The sequence below is a fragment of the Pleurodeles waltl genome, chromosome 9, assembly GCF_031143425.1.
Source record: "Pleurodeles waltl isolate 20211129_DDA chromosome 9, aPleWal1.hap1.20221129, whole genome shotgun sequence".
Lineage (NCBI taxonomy): Eukaryota > Metazoa > Chordata > Amphibia > Caudata > Salamandridae > Pleurodeles > Pleurodeles waltl.
Window position 1 is genome coordinate 306,990,902 of NC_090448.1, and position 27,176 is coordinate 307,018,077.

Here is a 27,176-nt window from a genome sequence, read left to right on the forward strand (position 1 = left end):
CTGTCATCCTGAATCCAGTGGTCTTGTGGAGAGATTCAACAAGACCTTGAAAGGCATGATCGCAGGCCTCCCTGAGGCCATGAGGCGTAAGTGGGATGTCCTCTTGCCATGCCTTCTCTTTGCTTATAGAGAGTTGCCCCAGATGGGAGCAAGGTTCAGTCTCTTTGAGCTTCTCTATATGTACCCTGTCAGGGGACCTTTAAGCATTGTAAAGGAGGGGTGGGAGAAAGCTCCATGACGCCCCCTCAGGATGTGGTTAGCTGCATGCTAGCCCTCCACAACCAAATGCAGCACTTCTGGAAGAAGGCCAAGAGCAACCTCGATGCTAGTCAAGAGGTCATGAAAAAATGGTATAACTAAAAGGCCACCCTGGTGGAGTTTCAGCCTAGAGACAAGGTTTGGGTAATTGAGCCAGTAGAGCCTAGAGCTCTCCAGGACTGCTGGACTGGCCCATTGGAAATCGAGGAGTGGAAAGGGGAGGCCACTTAGTGGACCCTCCAGTCCCCTAGGAGCCCCCAAGGGTGCTCCCTGTGAACCAACTAAAGCCTCATTTTGAGAGGACTGAGGTCAGCATGCTTCTGGTGACAGATGAGGGTGTGGTGAAGGAGAGTGAACCTCTCCCCGAATTCCTCTCTGCCAAGGAAGGTGATGGGCCAGTAGAGGGTGTCAGTGTTTCTGACTCCCTGACCCTGGACCAATGAGGGGACTGCTACCAGTTGCTGGAGCAGTACTCCTCCCTGTTTTCCCTCACCCCTGGACTCAAACACTTGTGTGTCCTTGCTATTGGCACGAGAGACAGTCCCCCTGTTAAAAAAAATATATATTTACAGGTTGTCAGACAGGGTGAAGGGTAGCACCAAGGAGGAAGTTGCCAAGATGTTGGCTTTCGGGGTGATTGAGAAGTCCAGTAGTCCCTGGTCCAGCCCTGTGGTGCTGGTGCCCAAGGCTGCCACACCTGGTGCCAAGCCAGAACTTTGGTTCTGCGTGGACTACCGGGGTCTCAATTCTGTGACAAAGACAGACGCTCACCCCATCGCCCAAACGTATGGGCTCGTAGACAGGCTAGGTGCTGCCAAATTCCTCTGTATCTTTGATCTTACATCAGGGTACTGGCAAATCACCTTGACTGAGGGAGCTAAAGAAAGATCTGCTTTTTCTACTCCTGAGGGACATTACCAGTTCAGAGTAATGCCCTTTGGACTGAAAAATGCCCCCGCTACCTTCCATTGGTTGCTTAATGGGGTCCTAGCTGACAAGGATGGGTTCTGTCCAGCTAGTAGACGACATTGCCATCTACAGTTCCAGCTGGGAGGAGCACCTGCTCCACCTCCAGGAGGTGCCCCAGGCCCTGCAACAGGTAGGCCGGACAATCAAGGCCAGTAAGTTCCAGATTGGGCAGGGTTCCATGGTTTACTTGGGACACCTAGTAGGTTGTGGCAAGGTGCAGCCCCTCCAGGCCAAGCTTGAGACAGTCACAGCCTGGCAACCACCTAAAACCCAAACAGAGGTGAGAGCCTTCTTGGGTCTCACCAGGTACTACCACAGATTCGTTAAGGGTCATGGCACCATAGTGGCCCCCTTAACAGAACTCACATCCAAGAAACAACCTAGGTTGGTGAATTGGACAGAGGCTGGTCAGAAAGCCTTTAACTCGCTGAAGGAAGCTGTGTGCACGGCACCCGTGATCAGGGCCCCTGACTACTCCAGGGAGTTCATCGTGCAGACAGACGCTTCAGAGCATGACATAGGGACCGTTCCAGCACAGCTGAACGAGGAGGGCCTTGATCAACCAGTCGTCTTTATTAACAGAAGACTATTACCATGGGAACAGAGGTGGAGCTCCATAAAAAGAGAAGCATTTGCTGTGGTGCGTGCGCTGAAGAAGCTGAGACCCTACCTGTCAAGAGGAACTGCCTGGCTGCTCAAAGGACTCACCTGTACTGCTTTGCTGTTAAGGACTACTGTTCTGCTGTTGCCCTGCTGCCTTGCGGGCCTCTGACTTGCTGAGAAGTGCTTTCCAAGGGCTTGGATTGAGCTTGCCTCCTGTTTTCTGAAGTCTCAGGGCCAAAAAGACTTCATGTTCAAGGAAACTCCTTGGGTGCCGAAAATGGGCGCACAGCCTGCCGGAAACGACGCACAGCCTGCTCAGCGACGAGAAAATCGCTGCACAGCCAAACCAAAACACAGCCCGAATTCCCGAGTGAAGATCGACGCACCGCCTGCATTACGACCAGGAATTCAACGCACAGCCCTACCGGAGAGACGCACAGCCAAGCCGAAACGATGCAGCCTGACTTCCTGAGTGAAGATTCGATGCAGCACCTGCCATGCAACATAAAATTCTACGCATCGCCTACTGGATCGACGCAACGTCTGTTACTTCTTCCCGCACGCCCAGTATTGTCACTGCATCGTCCCTGGGTGTCAGAAGGTCCCTGCATCGAAGTGAGGAATCAAGACTGCATGCTGGAAATCGACGCAAAGCCCCTTGCAGCGTGGAAAGAAACAGCACATCGTCTGTGCAAAATCAGACGAACACCCTATTTTTCCACAGATCTCCTTCTCTGCAGTCCTCGTGCGTGATCATTTTGATGCAAACCAGGTACTTTGTGCAAGCAAGAGACAACTGTTAATTTCTAAGATTTAAGACTCTTTTTGATCTTACAAAAGTGATATTTCAGTTTGTGTTTATTCAACCTTTATCGTTTTGACCTTAATTTAACCAGATAAATAGGATATATTTTTCTAAACCTGTGTGGTGTATTTTTGTGGTGTTTTCACTGTTACTGTATGATTTATTGCACAAATACTTTACACATTGCGTTCTAAGTTAAGCCTGACTGCTAAGTGCCAAGCTACCAGAGGGTGGGCACAGGATAACTTGGATTGTGTGTGACTTACCCTGATTAGGATTGTGGTCCTTATTTGGACAAAGTTGAATACTTCTGCCAACTAGAGACCCCATTTCTAACAGATTCCAAGAATTGGAGACAGCAGAACCTACTCTGCCTTCAGGTGCAAAAGACTGAGATCCTACTTGTTGACTATGTTGACATTTCCCCCCTTCCTGTCACCTTATCTGAGTCCTTATAAACTTCACTAGTTCTAGCCACAGTTGTGGCCATCTTTTGTCTATTATTTAAAAGCAATCTCAACCCCCTCAGCCCCTGGTTGTGCCCTCTCTACTCCTTCTCTCTTTGAAAGCTTCATTGAACTCTGCATTTGAACTACCTTCTAACTACATCATGTCACGCAGACTAGAGATCCACTCGGCCTGCTTCATTTTTGTTGTAAGGCGCCAGAACCACATTATGCCAGCATTGAAACCCTTAATTGGCTACCTTTCAAGGAGAGATCTCAGTTCAAGGCCTTCTTGTTCAGCCCCAAATTACTGCATGACTGCATCCCATCATAACTTTATATAGTGCTTTTGAAACTCACCCATCTTTTAAATGATTTGGAGACAAATATGTACAGTGCCCTTCACACACACACCAAACATTTGAATTTAAGACTACTTCAGCACAAGCCTTACTTGTTCAGATTAACTTAAGGCTATGTGGCTTTCTGGTCAGTGGTTCTTTCATCTCCTGGCTCACAGATGTAGTAATTCTAGCTTTATGCAGTGTTTCCTGGTGGGAGCTCAGAAATTGATATGTATAATTTTCTAAAATGAGGGTTTTGTACTAATCCATAGCTCTCTACTATGGCTTGACACCTTGCTACGGATTGGCTGGTGTCACATGGAAGACATGATCTGGACCTGATCATCTTTAAGTGTTGCTAAACCATCTCCTGCTTAACTGCTACACCTGGGCTAGTCCAGAGCTATAAAACCAGCATTAATTGGCAGACTTAGAATATTATCAGCATCAGATAGTCCTGCTGTGCTTGTGAATTCCAATGTTATCATAAATGCCCACCCCATTCAAAGTGCTCTTCTGCTATTTACAGTGCTTTATAGAAAGCAAAAACAGATAAATAGTGATGGTGAGTCATTGTGAACATATTTGTTGGAAATCAAAACCCCATTTGCGAAATAGATTTAAGGTGGTAGTCATTTTCAGGTATTAGGAGTATTAGGTTTGGTTATACTTAAATCTATTTCACATCAGTACTACTTTTTTCCTACCAATATTGAAAGTGACTTATACCTTCTCTCCTCTGTTACTGTGTGTGGAAAATTGTGACAAAGGAGACCTAATGAGCGCCCATTTGTATATTTAATTGTCTCTTACCTTGCTTCCTCGTTATCAAAATAAATCATGTGGTGGAGGCATAGTCCGAGATAGTATTGTGGGCGGATTGCTGTTTGGGCGTTACTAGAATTACTGTTATTCTTTTGACATTAAATCTTTCATACTTAAGCTATGCCTCATACCAGATCTTCTCTATCTGAAGGCAACTCTATTCTTGCACCGTACAGCTATTATCAAAATCCTATGTATTATCAAATTGATATTTCACGAAAAGTATTAATTTTTTACCTATGTAGATTTACTTAACTTCTTTATTTGCCCCATCTTTTAAATTTCTGTACTGGGCTACAGATGTCAGAGACATCAGGACCATCATTAGGGATTGCTTACAAATCATTCTTCATTCTTGGTCATGGGTGTCATATCTTCTGCGCCCAGCAATTTTGTTCCCTGCACCTGTGCCATCTCCACTTTTATGGAAGTAGAAATTTGAAAGAAGTGAATTTTTCTATCCCAAGTCAGAGTAAAGGTATAGTTTGTGTGAAGTTTTCAAATGCACCTTGGCATAAATGTACTCAGAATGCTGAAATGATCTCCTGTAAAACATGCATAGTATCCTTTCTGTGCTGTCATTTTAATCTTTTTTTTTATAATTATTGTATTTTGCTGCTTGTGGACATCTCATCTATAACAGCTTTACTGGCAAAGAGATTCTTGGGACAGGTTTGGATCAAGCCAACAGGGGAACGAGAGAAGGGTACTGCTTACAATGAAAATCTGAAGAATTTGCTTCGGTAAGTGGGATTTTCTCTATATCCATGATGTTTGTGTTAAAAGTAATAGACGTTTCTAAAGAAACAAAAATAGAATGCAGTGTCGTCTGTGGATATTTTGTGTTGATTTTGTGTCATGGATACTTTGTTATTTGAAGATTTCCAACAGCTTTAAATCTTTATTCTATTTTTTCACCACACCAAACAAGGACTCTGGGACTTTCCTCCCAGCCACTGATATCTACTTCTTGTGACTATAACTGGAAGTGATACTGCCAACCATGCCTTGGTGCCACCGTCTACTATGTAGATCTTGCCTACAGAGCACTTAGCTGTGCTTTGCAGATTACCTTTTGTTAATAATGCAATACATAGAGTTGACATTATGTCAGCCCCTTATTCATGATTTGGTAGAAATTCTTATCTATGTCACTTTCCTAGGCCTGATTTGATGGTTTTCATCTCTCTTCTTATGTATGCCTGCCCAGAGCACTTTGGTTGCACAGTGGTTGGATTGGATGGTATGTAACCTTCCACTGCTGACGTCAGACCTTGCTTTGTAGTGCATATGTGGACTCCGCTTCCTACACCCCTTCTCTTTGTTAAACTATTTTCTTCTCTGTCCTCTCTGTTACCTCTCCCTTCCCAGTGGGCTTTTGTCCCCCTAAGCCTCCTCATGGTTTCAGCATCACCCACCACTCTATTGCAAGGCATCTTCATTTTTTTGGTTTGGTTCAGTCTTTTTTTAATTAGGGCTTTAACTGTTATCCATGAGGCCTGAATGCCCACCTAATAATTCCTCCCAAATTCAAACTGCCTCACCCACTTACCCTTCTTCATTAGACCCACATCTAAGCATCTCCCGTTACTTTGACAGTTCAATTTCTTAACACATTACCTTGTCTGGATTTACTCCTTGTGGCCACCCTTCACGTTGTAAAGGTATTGATCACCAACCAATAAGCCCAGGGCTCTTAATTTCTTGTGACATATGAGACCGATTAAGGTAAGCTAACACCCGTTCAAGCAAACTATTGTATTTATATTCCATATCTACCTAGGGAGTTTATCGCATCTCAGGAGAGCCTAAACGCTCTGCAGCCAAAGATTGTAGATCAAGCTAATGATCTTACCTATTAATACTGATTCACAGATATTGATGTAAGATTGTTTTCCGATGACTAAATAACAGGAATTTAACTTTCTTGTTGGCTGCCTCAGGATAACTATCTAGAAGCTTCTCCAGCTTATGGTTTTAGCCTTACCATGTGTGACCAGGCCCCTTCTGAATTGCACCAACTTTGGACAGAAGTGGAGGATGTGCAATCTAGTGCCAATCTTCTTCTAAACTCTCCAACATTATTTATCATATGTAGCCTTTGGGGAGTTTAATACCAGCTTTACATGATCTTGTATAGTGCCTCTTTTACTAGTGCCAATTGTGCTTTTATCTTTTACATCGCCTCTTTTCCCTGTACATGTCTTCCATAGTTGTTTGCTCACATGACTATTTCCTCCCACTGTTTAGAGTCTACAATAATTTTAACATACCTTTTCCACTGTTCCTGATAAGGATATTGTTAGAAATTGGGTCTCTAGTTGGCAGTCGGTTTGCACCCTGTCCAAGTAGGGACCCTCTCTTTAGTCAGGATAAGAGAGAAACCCAGCTCAGATAACCCCTGCTCACCCCATTGGTAGCTTGGCACAAGCAGGCAGGCTTATCTCAGAAGCAATGTGTAAAGCATTTGCACATAACGCACAGTAATACAGTAAAAACACTACAAAAGTACACCACACCAGTTTTAGAAAAATAGCCAATATTTATATAAAACAAGACCAGATACGATAAAAATCCAACATACAAAAAATAAGATATGAATTTTGCAAAAATTACTTAAAGACAGTTCCTTGAAGTCAATAGCTTCATTTGGGGCTATCACGGCGTCATGAAGAACAAATCCAACAATTCGGACGGGCTGTGGCGTCGCGGGCCAGCTACGATGTTGGGAAGACCTGCAAGCAGTACCTTGGAAATGCAGGACATCGGGATCCTCGCGATGAGCTCCAGAGACCGCGTCGCTGGCTTCGAGGTGACGGTTCTGGAGGTCAGTGTGGGGGTCGTCGGGCCCTTGAAGTCACACGTGTTGCAGATCGAACTCCAGGCTGATGAAGTCAGGATCGCTGGGGTGCATGGTGTTGGGACTGCAGTGCAAAGCGGGACGATGCGCGGTGCAGTGCCCACAGGTCACGTGCAGGCAGCGGCTCAGTGACAGCGTCCAGTGGTGTCAGTGAGAACAGGGCTGTGATGTGAAGCAGGGTGGTGCGACGTGCTGTGTCGCCAGGTCACGGTGCAGGCAGTGGCGTCATCGTTGCTAAAGCGATGTCGTTGATATGCCCAAGTCGGCAGTGCGGCGCGGGACAGGCTCCGTGCGACGTTCGCGGTGCAGACAGGGACGCCTGGTGACGACACTGAAGGTGATGGTGCTGGTGTTGGTGGACTGGAGCTGCGGTGCGGGACAGTGCTGTGTGTACCCCACTAGCGGTGTCCATAGGTCTCTGTGCAGGTAGCGGTGCCAGTGTCAGCAGGAGCGTTGTTGGGGTGCGCAGGCTGCAGTGTGAGCAAGGTGATGCTGGAGTGCGGGGCCCACAGGTCACGGTGCAAGCAGCAGTTCACTGATGGCATCGGTGATACCAGGGTCGCAGTGTGAAGCGGGGCAGTGTGGCGTCATCAGGTCACGGTTCAGGCCAGCGGCGTCATTGGCGGCATCGCAGTGGTTTTCTTCTTGAACAGCACAGAACACAGGGTTCCCAGTTGTAGGAAGTTGGCTCTGTATATACTATCTCAAAGTAAGAGATAGTGTGCACAGAGTCCAAGGGATCCCCTTAGAGGTAAGATAGCGGAAAAATTTGATAATTCTAATGCTCTATTTTGTGGTAGTGTGGTCGAGCAGTAGGCTTATCAGAGGGTAGTGTTAAGCATTTGTTGTACACACACAGGCAATAAATGAGGAACACACACTCAAAGACGTAACTCCAGGCCAATAGTTTTTATACAGAAAAATATATTTTCTTAATTAATGTTAGAACCACAAGATTCAATATTTGAAGTAAATACATAAAATGTAAGGTACTCCACACAGGTAAGTAAGGAACTTTGAATTAGAGCAGTAACATACACAGTTTTTGTTAAAATGGCAGTAAGCTAGTGGACACTGCAAAAATCAACAGTTCCTGGGGGAGGTAAGTAAAGTTAAGTTTCTGAGGTAAGTAAAGCACTTACAAGTTCAGTTTCCTGGGCAAAGGCAGCCAACCGTTGGGGGTTCAAGGCAACCCCAAAGTCACCGCACCAGCAACACAGGGCCGGTCAGGTGCAGAGGTCAAAGGGGGGCCCAAACACATAGGTGCCTATGGAGAACAAGGGTGCTCCGGTTCCAGTCTGCCAACAGGTAAGTCCCTGCGTCTTGGGAGGGCAGACCAGGGGGGGTTTTGTAGAGCACTGGGGGGGGACAAGTAGGCACACAAAACACACCCTCAGCGGCAGAGGGGCGGCCGGGTGCAGAGTGCTTAGCAAGTGTCGGGTTTTCAATATAAATCAATGGAGGGACCGGGGGTCACTCTAGCGGTGCAGGCAGGGCACAGGGGCTTCTCGGGCCAGCCACCGACTGGACTAGGCAGATGGTCGCCTGATGGTCACTCCTGCACTGGAGTTTGGTTCCTTCTGGTCCTGGGGTCTGCGGGTGCAGTGCTTGGTCCAGGCGTCAGGTTCTTTGTTCCAGGCAGTCACGGTCAGGGGGAGCCACTGGATCCTCTCTGCATTTGTCTCTGTGGGGTTCCAGGGGGGTCGTCTCAGGTTACTCACGAGGTCGCAGTCGCCTGGGAGTCCTTCCTGCAGCGTTGGTTCTCTGGAGCTCGAGCCGGGGGCATCGGGTGCAGTGTGTGAAGTCTCACACTTCCGTCAGGAAGAGTGAAGTCTTTAAAAGTTGCAAGAAAGTTGCAAAGTTGTTGCTGTTTTTGAACAGTGCTGCTGTTCTCTGGAGTTTCTTGGTCCTTCGGGTTCAGGGCAGTCCTCCGAGGCTTCAGAGGTCGCTGGTCCCTGTCGGATGCGTCGCTGTGCAGGTTCTTTGAGTCTGGAGACAGGCCGGTAGGGCTGGGGCCAAGTCAGTTGTCATCTCCATTGTCTCTGCAGGGCTTTCAGGTCAGCAGTCTTTCTTCTTTGTGTAGGTTGTAGGAATCTGATTTCCTGGGTTCTGGGTCACCCCTAAATACTGAATTCAGGGGTGTGTTTAGGTCAGGAGGGCAGTAGCCAATGGCTACTGTCCTGGAGGGTGGCTACACCCTCTTTGTGCCTCCTCCCTGAGGGGAAGGAGGCACATCCCTAATCCTATTGGGGGAATCCTCCTTTCTCAAGATGGAGTATTTCTAAAGGCAGGAGTCACCTCAGCTCAGGGCACCTTGGGGGCAGTCCTGACTGGTGGGTGATTCCTCCTTGTTTTTCTAATTATCTCCTCCAGCCTTGCCGCTAAAAGTGGGGGCAGTGGCCCGAGGGGCGGGCATCTCCACTAGCTGGGATGCCTTGGGTTGCTGTAATTAAAGGCAGGAGCCTTTGAGGCTCACCGCCAGGTGTTACTTTTCCTGCAGGGGGAGGTGAGAAGCACCGCCACCCAGTACAGGCTTTGTTCCTGGCCAAAGGGTGACAAAGGCACTCTCCCCATGTGGCCAGAAACAAGTCTGGTTGTGGCAGGCTGGCAGCAACTGGTCAGCCTACCACTAGGAGTCAGACTGGCATTCAGGGAGCATCTCTAAGATGCTCTCTGGGTGCATTTTACAATAAATTCCACACTGGCATCAGTGTGCATTTATTGTGCTGAAAAGTTTGATACCAAACTTCCCAGATTTCAGTGTAGCCATTATGGAACTGTGGAGTTCGTATTTGACAAACTCCCAGACAATATACTCTTTATGGCTATCCTGCACTTACAATGTCTAAGGTTTGGCTTAGACACTGTAGGGGCCTAGTGCTCACCTGTGGTATAGCGCACCCTGCCTTAGGGCTGTAAGGCCTGCTAGAGGGGTGACTTACCTATGCCACAGGCAGTGTGAGGTGGGTATGGCACTCTGAGGGGAGTGCCATGATGACTTAGTCATTCTCTCTGAGAGGCAGTGTGCATGTGCTGATTGAGGGGTCCACAGGGTGGCATAAGACATGCTACAGCCCTTAGAGACCTTCCCTGACATCAGGGCCCTTGGTACCAGGTGTACCATTTACAAGGGACTTATCTGTGTGCCAGGGCTGTGCCAATTGTGGGAACAAAGGTACAGTTTAGGGAAAGAACACTGGTGCTGGGGCCTGGTTAGTAGGGTCCCAGCACACTTCCAATCATAACTGGCATCAACAAAAGGCAAAAATTCATGGGGTAACCATGCTAAGGAGGCATTTCCTTACACCAGTGCTGCAAGCAGATGAAACTGAAGTCTTTGGTATCCCTGAGACCTCCAACAGGAGGCAAGCTCTACTCAAAGTCCTTGAAGAACTCCCTCAAGCAGGATACACAGAAAAGTTCACCCTTTTCTCTCTTTTAAGGCAGAAGCAGCAACTGCAGGCCAACCCAGCAAAGCACACACAGCAAAAGGACAGTACTCCTCCTCCAGCTCTTTAGCGCTTCTCCTTGGCAGAGGTTCCTCTTGATCCAGAAAGATTCTAAAAGTCTGGGGTTTTGGGTCCACTACTTATACCCCGTTGTGCCTTTGAAGTAGGCATACTTCAAAAGAACGTCTCTTCATAAGATTCTGCCCTGCCCAGGCCTCTAGGGGGTTGGGAACTGCATTGTGTGAGGGAAGGCACAGCCCTATCGGGTGTAAACGACCACTCCTCCCTCCACTGTAGCCCATATGGCCCATCAGGATATGCAGGCTACACCCCAGCTCCCTTTGTGTCACTGCCTAGAGAAAATTCACAACAGCCCAAATGTCAGTCTGACCCAGACGTGAAATTCACAAGCAGGCAGAGGCACAGAATGGTTTAAGCAAGAAAATGCCCACTTTCTAAAAGTGTCATTTTCAAATAAACAATTTAAAAAAAACTTCACCAAAAGATATATTTTTAAATTGTGAGTTCAGAGACCCCAAACTCTTCATCTCGATCTGCTCTCAAAAGGAAACTGCACTTTAAGGATAATTAAAGGCAGTCCCCTTGTTAACCTATGAGAGAGATAGACATTACAGCAGTGAAACCCGAATTTGGCAGTATTTCACTGTTAGGATATGTAAAACACATTGGCACATGTCCCATCTTTAACGTCCACTGCGCCCTGCTTATGGGGCTACCTAGGGCCTACATTACGGGTGCCTTTCATGTATAAAAAGGGAAGGTTTGGGCCAGGCAAGTAGGTACAGTTATCAGGTCAAATTGGCAGTTCAAACCTGCAAACACAGACACTTTTATGTCAGGTCTGAGACATGTTTACAGGGCCACTCATGTGGGTGGCACAATCAGTGCTGCAAGCCCACTAGTTGCATTTGATTTGCAGGCCTGGGCACACATAGTGCACTTTACTGGGGACTTGTTAGTGAATCAGATATGCCAATCATGGATAAACCAGTCACCAATACAATTTACATAGGAGCACTTGCACTTTAGCACTGATCAGCAGTGGTAAAGTGTGCAGAGACAATCAACCAGCAAAAACAAATTAGAAAAAAATATGAGGAAGAAGGGAAAAGGTTTGTGCGTAACCCTGTAAAAAGGGCCATTTCCAACAGACATTTGGTTGATGTCTGCTGAAAATGAAGAACCATGTATATCCTAGACACTAGGTTGGTGGTGGAAGGGAGTTAAGTCAATTAAGTGCCATGATTCCTTGTGACTCCTTTCTTATTGTCAAGGTGTGGACCCAGTGTTGCAACTGACAATAATGAAAGCAATCAGCTTCTGTGATCCCATATACTCTTAATATTTTCAGAGGATTTAATTGTTCTGTTTTTGTTAGAAGTTCCTTAACTTGAAGCAACCCTGAGATCTCTCTTCCTGATAATCAGTAGCCATCTGGGCGAGAAGCCATGTTTGCCAATCAATGGGGTAGGTATGGACAGATATGTGATCAAGCCCATCCTCTTAGCTGGTCGTACCCAACCTCAAGTGTGGCTCACATGACCATAGATAAATAAAATTCACGGGCACCTCTCCTGTTAAGCTGTTGGCTGATTTCTGGTCAATGAAACAGCATAGTTTTTAGGTCTTGCACCTGATCCATTTGACCATGTATTGAACGTATGAGGGCTGGTGATTATGCTGCAGGTAGGACATTCCCTACCTTCACTGTAATGATCACCTTGTGTATATTTTCCAGCTTAGTTTGAAGCTGTTACCAGTCCAAATAAATTTGTTGCATACACCTCAGAGTCTTGTGATCTCTCCATCTTTGAGGTTGTGGGAGGATTTGAAATATTTATAAGATCCAGGAGAGGAGCGTCCTTTTGACTGCTGCAGTTGATTCATCCAAGGATAGTGTGTCATTTCTCCTGGACGGAAGCGTAACCTTTGCTTTCCTCAAGAGAGTGGTAAAGTTTACCACTTTTCAACAATGTTGTTTAGGGGTTTGATCTGATAGAGACTTCTAGTTGCAAATTCCTTACCTTAGAATTTCCCCAGGCGTCAGTCTGGATCCGAAGATTTTTCTCAATCCGTACCCCTGCGTGCTGTTAAGTGGGTTTGGTCAGCTCCGTGTCTGTCATTGGCATTGTGTGCACCGGATTGACGTTGCGGGCCCTATATAGGCGCCACCCCAGCACGCTGACACCAGTTCTTTTATTTCTGTGCCAGACTCGCACAGATCTGGAGAAGAGCTACCTAGACAGTTACTTTTTGACTGGACTTTTTGAGTTTTGTTGAAGCTTTTTTTTTTTTTAACACTCTTGGGGCCAGATGTAGCAAAGTGTTTTTCCCATTCTGTGTCAATGGGAAAATGTGTTCGTACATATGGCCCCTGGTGTGTTGAGATGTCGTCATGGAAGATCTGGTTCAAGCCCTGCGACTCCTGTCATCAGATAATGTCCGTGATCGATCCGCATCTCGTGTTTGTGGTCATTGGAGTGCGACCATGACCCAAATTCGTGGTCCAAGCGCCGGGCCATGAATCCGAAAGCTTTAAGGGAGCGATCCCTAAAAAACAAGTTACTTACCCTCAGAAACGCATTACCTGGTAGAGACATATTCTAGTTGCAGATTCCTCACCTTAGAATTTCCCCCAGGTGTCAGTCTGGATCTGGAGATTTTTCTCGAGCAGTGCCCCTGCGTTTCGTAAGGTGGCTTTAGTGATCTCCACGTCCGTCATTGGTGCCCTGTGCTCCTGAATGACGCTGCAGGACCTATAAAGGTACTACCTGCGTGTGCTGATGTCAATTATTTTCTTTCAGCGCCCGCCTTGCGCTGATACGAAGAAACACTACCCCTACAGTTAGTTTTTGACTGGACTTCGATTTTTGTTCAAGTTATTTTTGACACTCCAGGTGCATCGAGATGTCACGGAAGACCGGGCTCAAGTCCAGCACCTCCTCTCATCGGATGATAACTGTGACAGACCTGCATCTCATGTGTTCCTGGTGTTTGGAGGGTGACCACAACCCGAAGTTGTGCTCCGAATGGCGGACCATGCATCAATGAGCTTTGAGGGAGCAGTCCCTAAAGCCACCTGCGACCTGGTGCTCGGTTCCGCGTCGCTCCCGGTCAAGAGGAAAGTTCCGAGAATGGTCACGGAGCCCCCACTCTTCATCACCCCCACCCGAAGTCCTTAGGTACATTGGGTTAGCATAAGACATCAAAGGAGACCAAGTCGGGGGATGTCCACTCCTATCTTATGGACATGTCCCTTGATGGCACCTGTAGGAAGGTGCCTCTTTCGACATGGCAACCCCCCACTTTTTGCCTGGTTTTTGGTGTGATTTTGACTGTTAGTGCACTGGGTCCCTGCTAACCAGGTCCCCAGTGCCAGACCTCTTTCCCCAAAACTACCTAGTTGTTTTGCACAATTGCCAAACTCTTTAGCTATCACTGTAAGTTCTTAGTAAATGGTAACCCCTGGTACTTAGTACTTTGAGTCAAGGCAACCCTTAGTGATAGTGTTCTGGTGCCTAGCTAGCCAAAGCTCTCTAGGGTAGCTGTGGAGAGCAGTTCGGGCTTATCTAGGAGGAGTGTAAAGTACTTGAAATACCACAGTAGTCAGTCAGTAAAACACAAGAAAGAGCCACAAACCTGCAAAAATAAAGTACTCTTTATTATAACACTAAAGACTACACCAAGGTTGGTGTGTCTCCCTTTGGAGATATCTACACACAAAATATATACTCAGAAACAAACAGGAATAGCATAGAAATGCATGGGGCCCTATGGAGGAGCCAAACCATATACTAAGAAAGTGATATAAGAATGAAGATGCCCAACCAAGGTAAGTGTGTTCGAATTCCAGGGGCTACGGGAGTAAAATAAACTACCAGAGGTGGGTACCAGAAATCTCTCAGGCGCTCAAGTGCAGAGTTCTTATCGAGCCGGGTGTCCCATAGGCTAACACAGGACCTTTGGGGTTGGATTTTTATGGATTCAGCACCCTTCCCAATGGACTCCGAGGGAACCAGTTGGCAGAAAGAATGTTGGATTGTACCCCCACCCATGGATACCCAGAAGATTTGAATACCTACACCAGGAAGCCCAGGTGCATAGGGGTGAAGTGACATCAGAAGCCTTTGTTGGAGTCAGTGGGATTGTCCAGCTGCTGTTGTGACCCTTGGACCGGGTCGGAAGAACCTGGGGGTGGATTCTGGACACGAAGAACCTGAAGAAGGGGACAGATGTCCAAGCATTGCATGCAGGCAGGAAGTCCCCACATTCTTGCTGGTGAAGTTCCTGCAGGACGTTGAAGGAAGAATTCCAGCTGCGGAGTTCAGAGGATGCAGGAGATCCTTGCAGTCCCTCCTGAGCTGTCCAACAAGCCTTGGCTAATGCAAATAGCTGTTGCACAGAAGGTTGTATGTTTTGTGAGGACCTGCATGGTCCTAGTAACTCAACCCTTGACGGTCAGTCAGGGCAGGCCTTCAGCACGAAGGAAAGCCAGACAAAGTTGGAGGAGCCCCTTTGATTGACTTACTGGCAGCAGGCACAGGGAGGAATCAGCATCCTTTCTATGAACACTTCCCAGCGGAAGGTCCTGACTACCTACGAAGATGAAAGACAAAGAAGAGTCGCCCCTGCAGAAAAAGAGGAAGAAGATGCAGCTGACCTGGTACCAACCCTTCCTGCCTGCTGATCTCAACAGACTGCACAAAAAGAATTTGAACTGCAGCTGCAGCTTCAAGAAACCCAGGAAGCCTGCCTGCCTTCTAAAAAGACTCAGACTCCCAGAAACAGCGGATCTGCTCAGCAGCAAAGTATCCGACAAGGACTCTTTAGCCTTGAGACCTAAAACCTGAAATTACCTCTGTACCTAATGACCTCGACCCGGTGAAAGGCCCACCAACGGTGCCAGCAAGGCTCTCCAGCTGTCCTGAGCCCGAGTCCACCTGAGTGTCACCTCTCCTGGACTCATCCAAGTCACCTGCAGCCCCCGAACACAGGCCCCCTCTCCCACAGCCTGGTAGTGAGATAAAACCCGACACATACAGCAGGCAGTGCACCCGTCGCCCCCATGGCAACTGAGGAGGGCCACCAGTGCCAATGGCGTCCCCCACTACCCTGAGCTCAAGTCTATCTTGGTTGACCACCTGCTGGACTCCTCGACGATGCCTGCACCCTCAACACTCAGGACCCGCTTCGTTAATCTTTGTTAATCTTATGTTTGCTGAACATTGTTCTTCTTCTGTAGGATAACATTGAGAGAACTCTTGCACTGTCTATTTTTAAAACTGCAAAGTATTTATGCTTAAAAGTTTACCTACCTGATTTCTAAGTGCTTGGGTTTGAAACAAATATTATAAAAGTATTTTTATCTTTCTAAATTGGTCTCGGATTTATTCATTGAGTGTGTGCCTCATTTATTGCTTCTGTGAGTATGACAAATGTTTAGCACTACCATCTGATAACACTAACTGCTCGTCCACACTAACACAAATGGAACATTAGTCCTATCTACTTTCTTCTCTGCAGTACCAATTGGAGATCCAATGGACTCGCTGCAGTGTACTTCTTTTTAGTGCACTATATAGAGAGCCAGCTTCCTACAGCACCTGTTTCTTCAGAGATAAAGCAGACTATGCGCACAAGCTCTTTAAAAGGACCCGGCCTATGGGCAGTTCCTTGGGCCTTGCAACTGCCCCTTTCACCCACTTAGTCTCCTTTTTGCCCCTTTCGTGGCTACGGAAGGGTTTCCCAACAAACTCTTTCCCTCCAGCTACCGCTCCGGGCATGCTGCCCAGCCTCTGCGTGGCTGGGGTCATGGGATCCGAGGGTCAGTGGTCTGCCCAGTCCACTGCCCCTCCTGCTGCAGCCTCCACACCTTCCTGATGCTTCCCCATCAGGGACCAGTCTGAGGCAGGATTCGCCTTCACCTGCCCCACTGACAATCCATCACTTCAGACAGGTGGATTTTTCAAATAGTCCAAAGGGGCTACTCCCTCCCCTTCAAGGCTACTCCTCTCTCCATGCCACCATCCTACGATCGGAAGACGGAGAATCACCTGGCAATTCTCCCCGGGGAGGTTACGGCTGTCTTGGCCAGTGGAGACATAGAGAGGGTCCCTGTGCCAGAAGTAGCAGTGATTTGAATTCCTGCTACTTTCTGGTGCCCAAAAAGGACAATGGCCTTCGCCCTATCCTAGAGCTCCTGTCTCTCAATCTATTCCTCAGGAAGAAGTTCAAAATGCTCATGCTGGCTCACGTCCTATCTGCCCTGGGCCCAGGAGACTGGATGGAAGTGTTGGACTTGCAGGACGCATATTTCCATATTCCCATCCTGCCTGCCCAGGGACATTAGTTTCAGTTCATGGTAGGCCACAAGCATTTTCAGTTTACCGTGCTCCCCCTTGGCCTTATCAGCGCCCCTCGGGAGTTCCCCAAAGTTATGGCGGTGGTCGCAGATCATCTGCGCATGTCAGGGGTTTCGGTCTTCCCCTACCTCAGCGATTGGCTGTTGAAGACAGGCTAACCCCAGGCTGTCTTCTCCCACCTCCAGAATACGGCGGCCTTGGGTGTTTACTATAAATATGCCAAAGTCACACCTGATTCCCTCTCAGACGCTCCCTTTCAACTGAGCTGTTCTGGACACAGTGCAGTTTCGGGCCTATCTACCCGAGCAGCAAGTCCATTATATTCAGACTATTATACTGATGTTTCAGCCTCTATCCTGGATTTCGATGAGAATGACTCTGATGCTGCTGGGCCTCATGACCTTCTGCATCCTGCTGGTGACACATGCCAGATGGCATTTGCAGGCTCTGCAGTGGGACCTTCACTGCTCGTAATGCCCGATTGGATTTTAACCTGGTTCTTACTTTTCTAATATGTGCTCCTTTTGAACCACTTCATAACTGTCTGCTCAAGCTTATGACTTTAAAAACAGCCTTCCTTTTGGCCATCACTTCTGCCCGCAGGGTGAGTGAGTTGAAGGCCCTTTCATCAAAGCCTCCCTTCCTTTCCATTTATCCTGACAAGGTGGTGCTTCATACCAGGCCTTTTTACCAAAAGTGGTCACGCCCTTTCATGTAGGCCAAACCATCACCTTACCTCCTTTTTACGCACCCCCACATCCTTCTAACAAAAGGGAGAGAATCCACCGCCTGGACCCAAAAAGAGCGTTGACGTTCTACCTTGATCGTTCCAGAGTTCCAGGTGGATGATCCGCTCTTATGGTTATGTGGGTGCAAAGAAGGGTCGGGCAGTGCAGAAGAGAACCATCTCCAGATGGATCGTTCTCTGCATTAAAATGTGCTACGCGTTGGCTAAGAAGCAACCCCCAGAGGGTTTGTGTGCTCACTCTACCAGAGGAGCAGCAGTAACCACTGCATTAGCATGCAGAGTTCCAGTCCTGGACATCTGTCAGGCAGCAAAGTGGGTTTCTTTGCACATGTTCACCAAACACTACTGCCTGGACAGTCAGATCCGAAGGGATGGGTATTTTGCCGGTTTGGTCCCGCAGGACTTCCTAGTATAATCTTGGTTTTCAGACCCACCTTTGGGATGTATTGCTTGGGTATCTATTCTAAGGTAGGGAATCTGCAACTAGAAGTCTCCAGCAGGTGAACAAGTTACTTACTCTTGATAACGCATTATCTGGTAGAGATATATTCTAGTTGCAGTTTCCTTCCCAACCCACCCATTTTCCCTGCTCTGCTAACTGATTTCTAGGGTCAGGGACCTCCCTTTCAGGACCCTACTTCTGACAAACCAGTGGTTAGTGTCCTTCATGGCTCTGTGCTGCTGGTGTGGAAAGATCGGAAAAGAAACTTATGTCAGTGAGCTGTGGTGGCGCCTACATAAGTCCTGCAACATCATTCCACTGCACACAATGTCCACGACAGAGCGCGGAACCGACTGACGCCACCTAACGGTGCACAGGGGTACTGCTTGAAGAAACATCTCGAGATCTGGCCTAACTCCTGGGGAAAATTCTAAGGTAAGGAATCTGCAACTAGAATATGTCTCTACCAGGTAATGTGTTACTGAATGTAAATAACTTTGAATGAATGAATAATCTTTATTTTCATGATTATTTAAGACCTTTGCATAGAGCACAATAGTAGAAAATACGATAAAACACTGACCAAACTTAAATTACACTTCATCGTGCCATTACCTGAAGTTCTCTTGGACTAGTGTGGATTTAAATCACCAAACTTGGTTATAGTTATAGAATGCTAAATGGCGTGTAGATGATCTTTGAAAATGGAACATACCCACATCTTGCAATGCGTGTTAGTTACGATAAGAAGGATTCCTAGCACCTTTTATAATTTTAGAATCTGGGTGCGCTTATGAAAGCTTATTAGAGGGAATTATGTAGGGGTTGCCACAATGTGTGTGGAGTGTACAAACCTACACAAATTAAACAAACGTGTTATAAGCAACAAATAAAATTATTGCCTGAAAGGAGTATAATATAATAAAAATACAAAAGAAGGTGAGGTAGGCCAAATCTATAACAGTGTGTATAAAAGTTCAGTAAAAGACTTTAAAACAGAGATACAGATATCCTGTTACGAGTTTCTGGCCACTAGCTATGTAGGACGGCAGACTTGTTGCTTCCAGGGTGATTTCTATTGTAACGGGTTGTGATCACTCACAGATCTTTGGATCACCTCATAATTTAGGCATCTATGCCATAGGGCCGGACTTAAGAAGATATAGGCCCTCATTTCAAGCTCGGCGGTCTTTTCGTAAGACCGCCGAGGTTCCGCCGGGCCGAAGACTGCCAGTGTTGGCAGTCTTCCTCCAACCATAATATGACTGCTGGTGACCCTCCGCCCTTTTTTGGACGGAGAGCCGCCAGCAACCATACTGGTGGTCGGCGGTGTAGTGACGTCCCAGTATTCGGCGTGGCGGTGCGGTGATTGGGTGCTGGCAGCGAGCAGCCCCTTTGGATCCCGTTCCTTCCCGGAGGACCACCGAAGCAGGTAAGGTGATCGTCTGACAGGGGAGGGGATTGTTGTGTGGTGTGTGCGTGCATGGGGGTCTGAGTGTGAGTGTTTAGAGGGGGGGTGTGAGTGCGTGTATGTATGCGGGAGGTGTGATGTGTGTAGGAGAAATGTTCTGTGTATGTATGTGTGTGTGAGTGGTGTGAGCGTGCATTGGGCGTGTATGTCTGGGGGGTCTAAGGGGAAGGGAGGGGGTCCTACCACCTTAGGGGGGTCGTGGGTGTTGGGGGTGGTCTCAGGGAATGGGTAGGGGGGAGAGGGATACCCCAATAAGTGCCAGGGAACGAATTCCCTGGAACTGATAGTGCCTACCGCCATGGATTTCGTGGCGGTTCAAAACTCCACGAAATCCATGGCGGTATGCGGGGTCATGATCCAACCGGCGGACTAGTGATGGCCGCCGGGCTGGAGACCGTTGTCTCCAGCCTGGAGATCGTTACCGCTGTGGTGGCGGTCGAAGTGGTACATTGGCGGTTTGACATGTGCCAAACCGCCATTGTCATGATGGGTCGGTAATTACCGCCGGCCTGTTTGCGGTTCTACCGCCATCTTTGCACCGTCCCCCAGGGTCGTAATGAGGGCTATAGTCTAGTATAGAGATATTTTTAAATGTTGGAATAGATGGGCCCTGCCTTGTCATCTTAACCTGTGATGATCTCAGTTGGTGTTCTGTAAAAAAAAAAAAAGGTCCCTAGGGCGGATCGCAAAGAATCTCCGGGGAGACTTGCACCCTGCCCAAGTTGTCGAGTGTTGAAATCACCTTCAATTAGAAGTTCATGTTCTGGGTACTCGTATGCATATTCCTTTAATGTAGACAGGAATGACTTAAGTTTAGTCTGTTTAGTTTCTCGGTTAGGATTTAAGTCTAAGTTTATAATTGCAATTGGAATTTATTTTTTAGTTAGGGCAAAGCCATATGTGGTTATTACATGAACCTCGTTGGTTGATTTCTCCCATGGGACTGATTTCACTGCTTGTTCTAAATTGACAAATGTTGCGAGACCACCCATATGTCTTCCGAACAAGTTTCTCTTTTTTGCGGGGGTATGGTGATGGTTTGTGGTTCCTTCGTCCAAGTTTCTTGGAAGCAGAGGATATCTGCATTTTTTAGGAAGTCCTCAGTGTTGGGGCTAGCAATGAGAGAGGTTAGCCCAGCCACATTCCAGCTGATGACCTTAATTGTACTGTCTATATTACTTTGCGGGGGACCAATATAGTTAAAGGCAAATTTTTTTCATTGATGTTCAAAGCTGTAGGGAGCCAGTCCCAGGTCGACCTACCCGAGATGCAATAATCCGTTCTTGTGCTCTCCAGTTGGGGCTTTCCAGCATGCTTTATTAGCTGTACAGAGATCGTCTTGTCTATTATCAATGGTTCTACCGCTGGAGTGCCTCTCAAGGCGCTGAATGGTTTTTTAATAGGGCATGTGACTTGAATTTCCCTGGTCAGCACTTGCAGATAGCACTCCTTTCTTGGTTTGCTAATTTTTATGCTCCAGTCTTCCAGGAGTCCCTCATATTCGAAGATTTTATCACCCAAGGCTTGGTTAGCCCACGATGTTGTAGATTCTCCTGGGCAGATCCATGGGTATTTGTTGAAATTTACTGTTAGGAGGTCCCTTGATGTGAGAGTCAGTAGTGATGATATGTGATGCAATAATCTCAGGATGTTTGACCTATTTATTATATCCCAGGAGCCCTGTGATGCATATAGGGGGGAGGATATCATCGTCGGCTGTTCGCCGATTTCCTTCCAATGTATGCTATTTGTATTTAAAAACCCCTGGTACACCCGATCTTTCTCTGGTTTTTTTATGATGGGGTGTTCTGATTGTACATTGTGTGCGAATATTTGCTGTCTATGATCTCTGCTCCAGGTGCCCCACGACCAATCTCCATTGTGTCTGTATGTGCAAGAAATTCTTTGATGAGCTTCCAATCAGTTCTTTTTTTTCACTTGGGCTAAATTCCCAGAGGTGTTCCTCCTGTCTCCCTTCCTGTTCCATTCCATTCGGTTGGTTACTGTCTCCTTGTGTGAGTGGTTCCTGGTATTGAGTTGCGGGACTCGTTGTGGCCTTTCTATTATATGCTTCATACCGTTTGGGAGCATCATTGTTGATAAATGAGGGAATTTCTGTTTCCTTATCCCGTGCAATGCTCCTTCTATTGACTGGGACCGGCTGACCGGTCGAGGGGAGCTGCTTCTTGTTGATTGCCCCTTCTGTGTCAGCCACACCTCCCTCCACCATGGCCAGTTGTTCTAGGGTCGTCACAACCTCTGTCTCACCGGTCAATGAGTCTGCTTGTTTGCCTGTCGGAGTTAAATTATTCTTTACTATTTCATGCTTGTTGCCATTAGAGAGTGTTGAATCCGTGGCCGCTTTGTGTTCAATCGGCCCTATGGTAAAGCATTCTTTCATTTTTATGTCCTTATAAGACTTTACCTTCCCTGTTCCAGCTTGGTCAATAACTCTACAAGTATGTTCCTGGACACAGGTTTCATGCATCACATTTCTGCCCGGATGGCTGCTGGGGGTCGGCAGTTCCGCTATAGCTGTGATTTTTATTATTTTGCTTTGCGACTAAGTGTTTTTTTCAGCTTCTTTTTCTGCCGTCTTGTTAATTGTGGTTGCTGCTTGACCCTAAGATCGTGCTCGCACAATGGCTTGTGGTTTACGTCAGAAACTTGCTCTTCTATACTGTTTATTGACATTAGTTGCTACAGAAGGCTGCAGTTCTAGGGGTTCCGCTTTTTGTTGCATATTGTCTGATCCCCACTTCCCTCTTCCCCTTCTGTGGGCAGTGTTGGGCCTTCTTTGGAGGGTAACTCAAAGGGCACAGTCTCTTGCTGGATGTCCACTGCGCCCATACCAGGTGTTCTTTGCAGTTTCCTACAGCTGTTTTGCAGTGCTGGATAATGCTGGTTAGTAGATTGGGGAGAATTGCCAGTTTATCTGTTATTTCATCATTTCGTGCCCCCATGGCCGACTTATCCTCACTCCCGCTATGGTCCCAGTTGTCTAATTTCCCACATAGTGAGTTCAGTTTACTATCTATAGTTAGTATGCTTTGGGCTAGCATGTGGGTTAGTTCTAGGTGGATCTTCATTTTGTGTGACTGCCAAATTAAAGCTTTTACAGCGGCTAGAAGGGAGGCATTAAAGGTCTCTGTGATGTATTCTGGTCTAACCACATCTCCCCTGTCCTTGTGGGGGTCATTTTTGGGTGGCTTTTTCTCCTTGGGATTCTTGGTCCCTTCCCCGGTGCTCCCATGTTTATGTCTCGCAGTGGCCAATCATCTTGCTCTAGTATGGTTGGCCATTCCCGTGAGGCTTTCGTTAAGCTGTGTAGTGGGGTGGAGCAAACTCATCCCTTGTCTGTGGATTTGTTTGCTTGAACCACCTCGATTTGGGGTTGAAACTGCTGGTGAATCTCGACCACTGTTACCCGGTTGTTCCCACTTGGAGATTCCATATTCATTTTCCCTGGTTCCAAATTGACGATCCCTCTAATGGATGCTGGACCTGATGTCTCCAGCTCGTTCTCGGGACTCACCAGGTACGAATTGCTTCTTTTGGCTCCCCTACAAAGCATATTTTTGTCTTTGGCTTTGTCATTTTTTTTGCCGTTGGGGCTACTCCAAGGCAGTGTCTGCCAATACAACCAGTTCTTAGATTATTGAAGAACCCGTACCAAAGCTGGTCACACATCGTATGGACTCCAGCTCTTGCTCCTGCTCCTGTCTGTATTCTCGTTTGTGCTTGGTTCGTGTCAGCTTTGGCACTGTGGCGTGCTCCAGTATCAGGGATAGCAGGGTGGCTGGTGCCTGTGGAGCCTGTGGGGTGGGGTTATCCAGAGGAGAGATGGAGTCACCCTCTTCATCTCCTTCTCCTGTCCCAAGTCTTGTTCTTGTGAAGTAATTATGAATGTAAGTTTTCTTTGATCTGGAAGCCTTCTGCTTGAAGACGGTCTTGGAGTCCATTGGAGTTTTGTTCTCGTCTGCTAGTTGCTGGTCTGCTGTGGCACTTGTTTTATTTACCTCTCCTTCTTGGTGCTTCATTCCAATTGATGCTGCAGCACTCGCAGTGCGCCTAGTAGAACACAGGACCAGGAAGGACGCCACTTGATCAAACTGCACTGGACGTGTGCTGGAGTGGGTTGAGCGCCACCACACCGCCCATGGGAGAGTGGGAGGGGGCACAAGCACACTTCCCACTGCAACTCGTTGCTGCTTTCGGCTTGCAGTTTTCCCCAATTTTGTGCCCTGTTCCCTATATCGAGGCCAAGGCTGCGGTCTCAGCCAGTCTCAACCACTGCGTAGGTCGAGGTCGTTGGCGTTGGGTGTGGGTGCTGGACTTTCAGCTCTCCCAAATAGTGGTGGTGATGTTGGTGGCCTTGCCTGCAGATCCTTATGGTGCCAAGTTAGAGGTTGCGGGTAACAAGGATGGCGGGGGCTGTGGGATTGTGCAAGAACTCTCCCTTGGTCCGTGGGTCTGTAGGACTGAGTTTCCGCACAGACAGGTTCAGCCTTTGTAGGATTGTGTTCACAGGCGGACAAGCAGCTGACAAGCTGCTGCTTGTCGATGTTTAAATCTCTTCAATTTCCCAAGGCTTGCCAGGGATCTTTCCTAGGTCTTAAGAGAAAGGCAGGCAAAGGAGGGCAAGGCAAAACAAACAGGTGAATGGCAGGGAAGAATGTGCTGTACCAAGCGGCAATGGATACGAAAGGATATAGATGGGTGTAGAAGCCAGAAACTCACTGCGTCTCGTCAGGTCCGGCTAGATCTCTGGGTTTCTAAAGTCACAGTCCCCCTCACCGCATCACCGTTGTCCCTCCACTGCTCCACTCCGCTCAGACCTTTCCTGCCCTTTCTTGTGCTCCCGTGGGCTCACTGGTCTTCCTGACAGTGGGGGCTTTAGCGGTCGGTAGTCTGCGACAGCAGGATGCGCTCCAGCCCTCACACCTCGCGCCTTGGAGCTTTCCTCAGCTTTTTTTCTGGCCTTCTCTGGGGGTTTTCTTGCTGTAGTCGGGGACTAAGAGGAGGAGGGGATCTTCCTCCACCCCTCTAGTTGCTAGCTGGTCCTAGCCGCCAACTCCTTTTCGGGCTAGGCGGAGGGCTGGGGCTGTGGCACTGACGTAGTGAGGTGCAGTTCCTTTCTGCCTCCCGCCGATCGACGGGCCCCCTGTGTGGAGAAATCCTTGTCCCTTGCTGGTGGCACGACCCAAGGCGACACCCGGGACCCTTGGGGGGGGGGGGGGGGGGGGGGGGAGGGAGAGGGGGGTCACCGTACCGCAGGCAAACGCGGCAAGCTGCAGCCGCCAAACAGGCTATGGGCGACAAGGCGGTAAGGTGGCTGGAGCAGCCAAGACCGCGGCAAGCTGCAGCCAGCCGAGACAGAGTGGACAGGGGAGGCGGACTCTTGTGAGCTGCGTTGACTGAATGCTTGAGATGTGATTTCTGGACTTGAGCCACATCCGCAGTAAATACTTGTTCATTGATGTCTAAGCAGCGTATGTTCTGTTCTCTTTATGAAGAGTGTTGAACTGCATTTGGGCAGTAAGTGTTTAGCCGCCTACCAAGACTAGATCCTCCGATTTATTACAAGGATAATTAGGAAGTGCTCTGCAAAACATCTTTTTGGTGTTGTCGGTGGTGGTGCACACTTGTATGAAATCTGAATGGTCAGCATGAATAAAGTGGAGCATTCCCTGGGGCTGAGCATCTCTTTTGATCTTTCCCCTCCACGCCCTCCACCGGCACAGTTACCTACACTAGCTCCACCATTCCCAATATCAATACCCCTGCAAAGTCAGCATAGATCCTTTGACTTAGAAGAGAGGCCCAATACAGGGAGGAATATGCTTCCTCCCTCCAGTGTTCAACATATTCTGGTCCGATTCAGATCCCTAGTAGATGCCAGAAGGGGTACAGCACAACACTGATGACAGCAGCAATGCTTCCAGTCTACTGCAGCATGCTTCCCCCCGTATGAGTTACTTGGCTCTGAATTATGGAAGTGGAGAGGGCCACCCCCTGTAGAAGGAGCCTTGCTTCATGTTGTCCTCAGAAAAGCAGCTGACATATTAGAAGCCATTCTTCCCTTTGTGGAATCTGAATATAGTATGCTAATGGAGTTCCAACAGAAGAAGAAGGCTGCTTCTTCGGCGGAAGTGCTACTGACATTTTACAAGGCAAAAATGGAACAAGTAAGGGATACCTGGGAGAAACTTAACCAGCACCAGCAGTGTACTGCGTGGTAGCCAGAGGTTACAGATTAGCTCTAGAAGACCCAACATTTTTTCAGTGCATTCTTCACCGGATATTCTGGATGTGCAAACAACATCCTGTGCTAGGCAAAACCAGGAACCTTTTCTGGCTCGCCCTCCGGATAGGGAGTCATAAAATGGGGCAGTTGGTAAAAATTTCTTTTCGGTGGGCCATTTGTGGAATCAATGGTACGGTTTAGGGAAAGAACACATTTGCTGGGCCTGGTTAGCAGTATCCCAGCACCCACTCAGTCAAGTTAGCATGAGTTATCAGGCAAAATGGGGGGCTGGGGTAACCATGCCAAAAGGGGCACTTTCCTTCATAGCATTCTTCTGACCCTGATTATTGACAAATACTGCTGCCAGGAATATTGGTCGGCACTTTCAACAGCCATTCATCACTAATCGCTGCCCCATCTTATCTACCCTAGTGGCAAGATCTACAAAGTAGATTTGTAGGTTCACCAGAATCCCCACTCCAGCAGTCTTAATGTAGCAGAGGCTTAGTACTGCTTAGAGAAAAACTAGGTTCACGTTCTGCACTGATCTGCACACAGGAAATGGTCATGCAGTTCACGGAGGATGCTCAAGTTTGGTCCATCTTTGGCTCCATAGGTCTTCACAAAGTTGCCTGTGATCACTACCCATCTCAGATAATCAGGGATTCCAGTGTTCCCTTACTTGGACAACTGGCTCCTCAAAGCAAAGTCTCCTGAGATGGTGTTGCACCACCGGCAGGCCACAGCAGCTCAGCTATTCGACCTGGGTTTTTCCATAAAGAAGCCCAAATCTCACCTACTGCCTTCTCAGCCTATCCTCTTCACAGGAGTAGTACTGGACACCACAGTGAGTTGAGCCTTTCCCCCTCCAGAGAGGGTTCAGGGCATTCAGGCTATGAGTCTGTTATTTCAGAATTAAACACAAGTCCCAGTCCTGGTAGGTCTGCTAGCTTCCCACATTTTGCTAGTCACTCATTCACGCTGGCACATGAGTGCCCTACAGTGGTGCCTCTACAAGCAGTGGTCCCAACATGGTGGGAAATGTGTGTTCTTGCGTGACGATCTCCAGGGACACAATGGCTGACTTGATGTGGTGGAGCATGGAAGGCAGTTTGATACAATCAAAGCCATTCCAACTAACATCTGCAGTGGCTACAATGATAATGAATGCTTCCACCCTAGGGTGAGAAGCCCACATGGAGGAACTGGAGATCAGAGGTCTTGGTCTCCAGATGAGAAAATGTTGCATATCATTCTGCTGAAGCACAGAGCGATTCAATTAGTGCTCAAAGCCTTTCTGTAATCCCTTTGCAGACAATCTGTTTA

General features: G+C 47.8%; 1 protein-coding gene across 1 annotated transcript in view; it reads left to right on the plus strand.

Moving 5' to 3' along the window:
* FANCD2 (FA complementation group D2) overlaps window positions 1–27,176 on the plus strand; it is a 1,182,674-nt gene that overhangs the window by 787,556 nt on the left and 367,942 nt on the right. Inside the window, exon 35 of the mRNA XM_069206781.1 lies at window positions 4,894–4,993. Within this exon, the coding sequence (XP_069062882.1) occupies window positions 4,894–4,993 (100 nt within the window). The remainder of the gene's footprint in view (window positions 1–4,893; window positions 4,994–27,176) is intronic.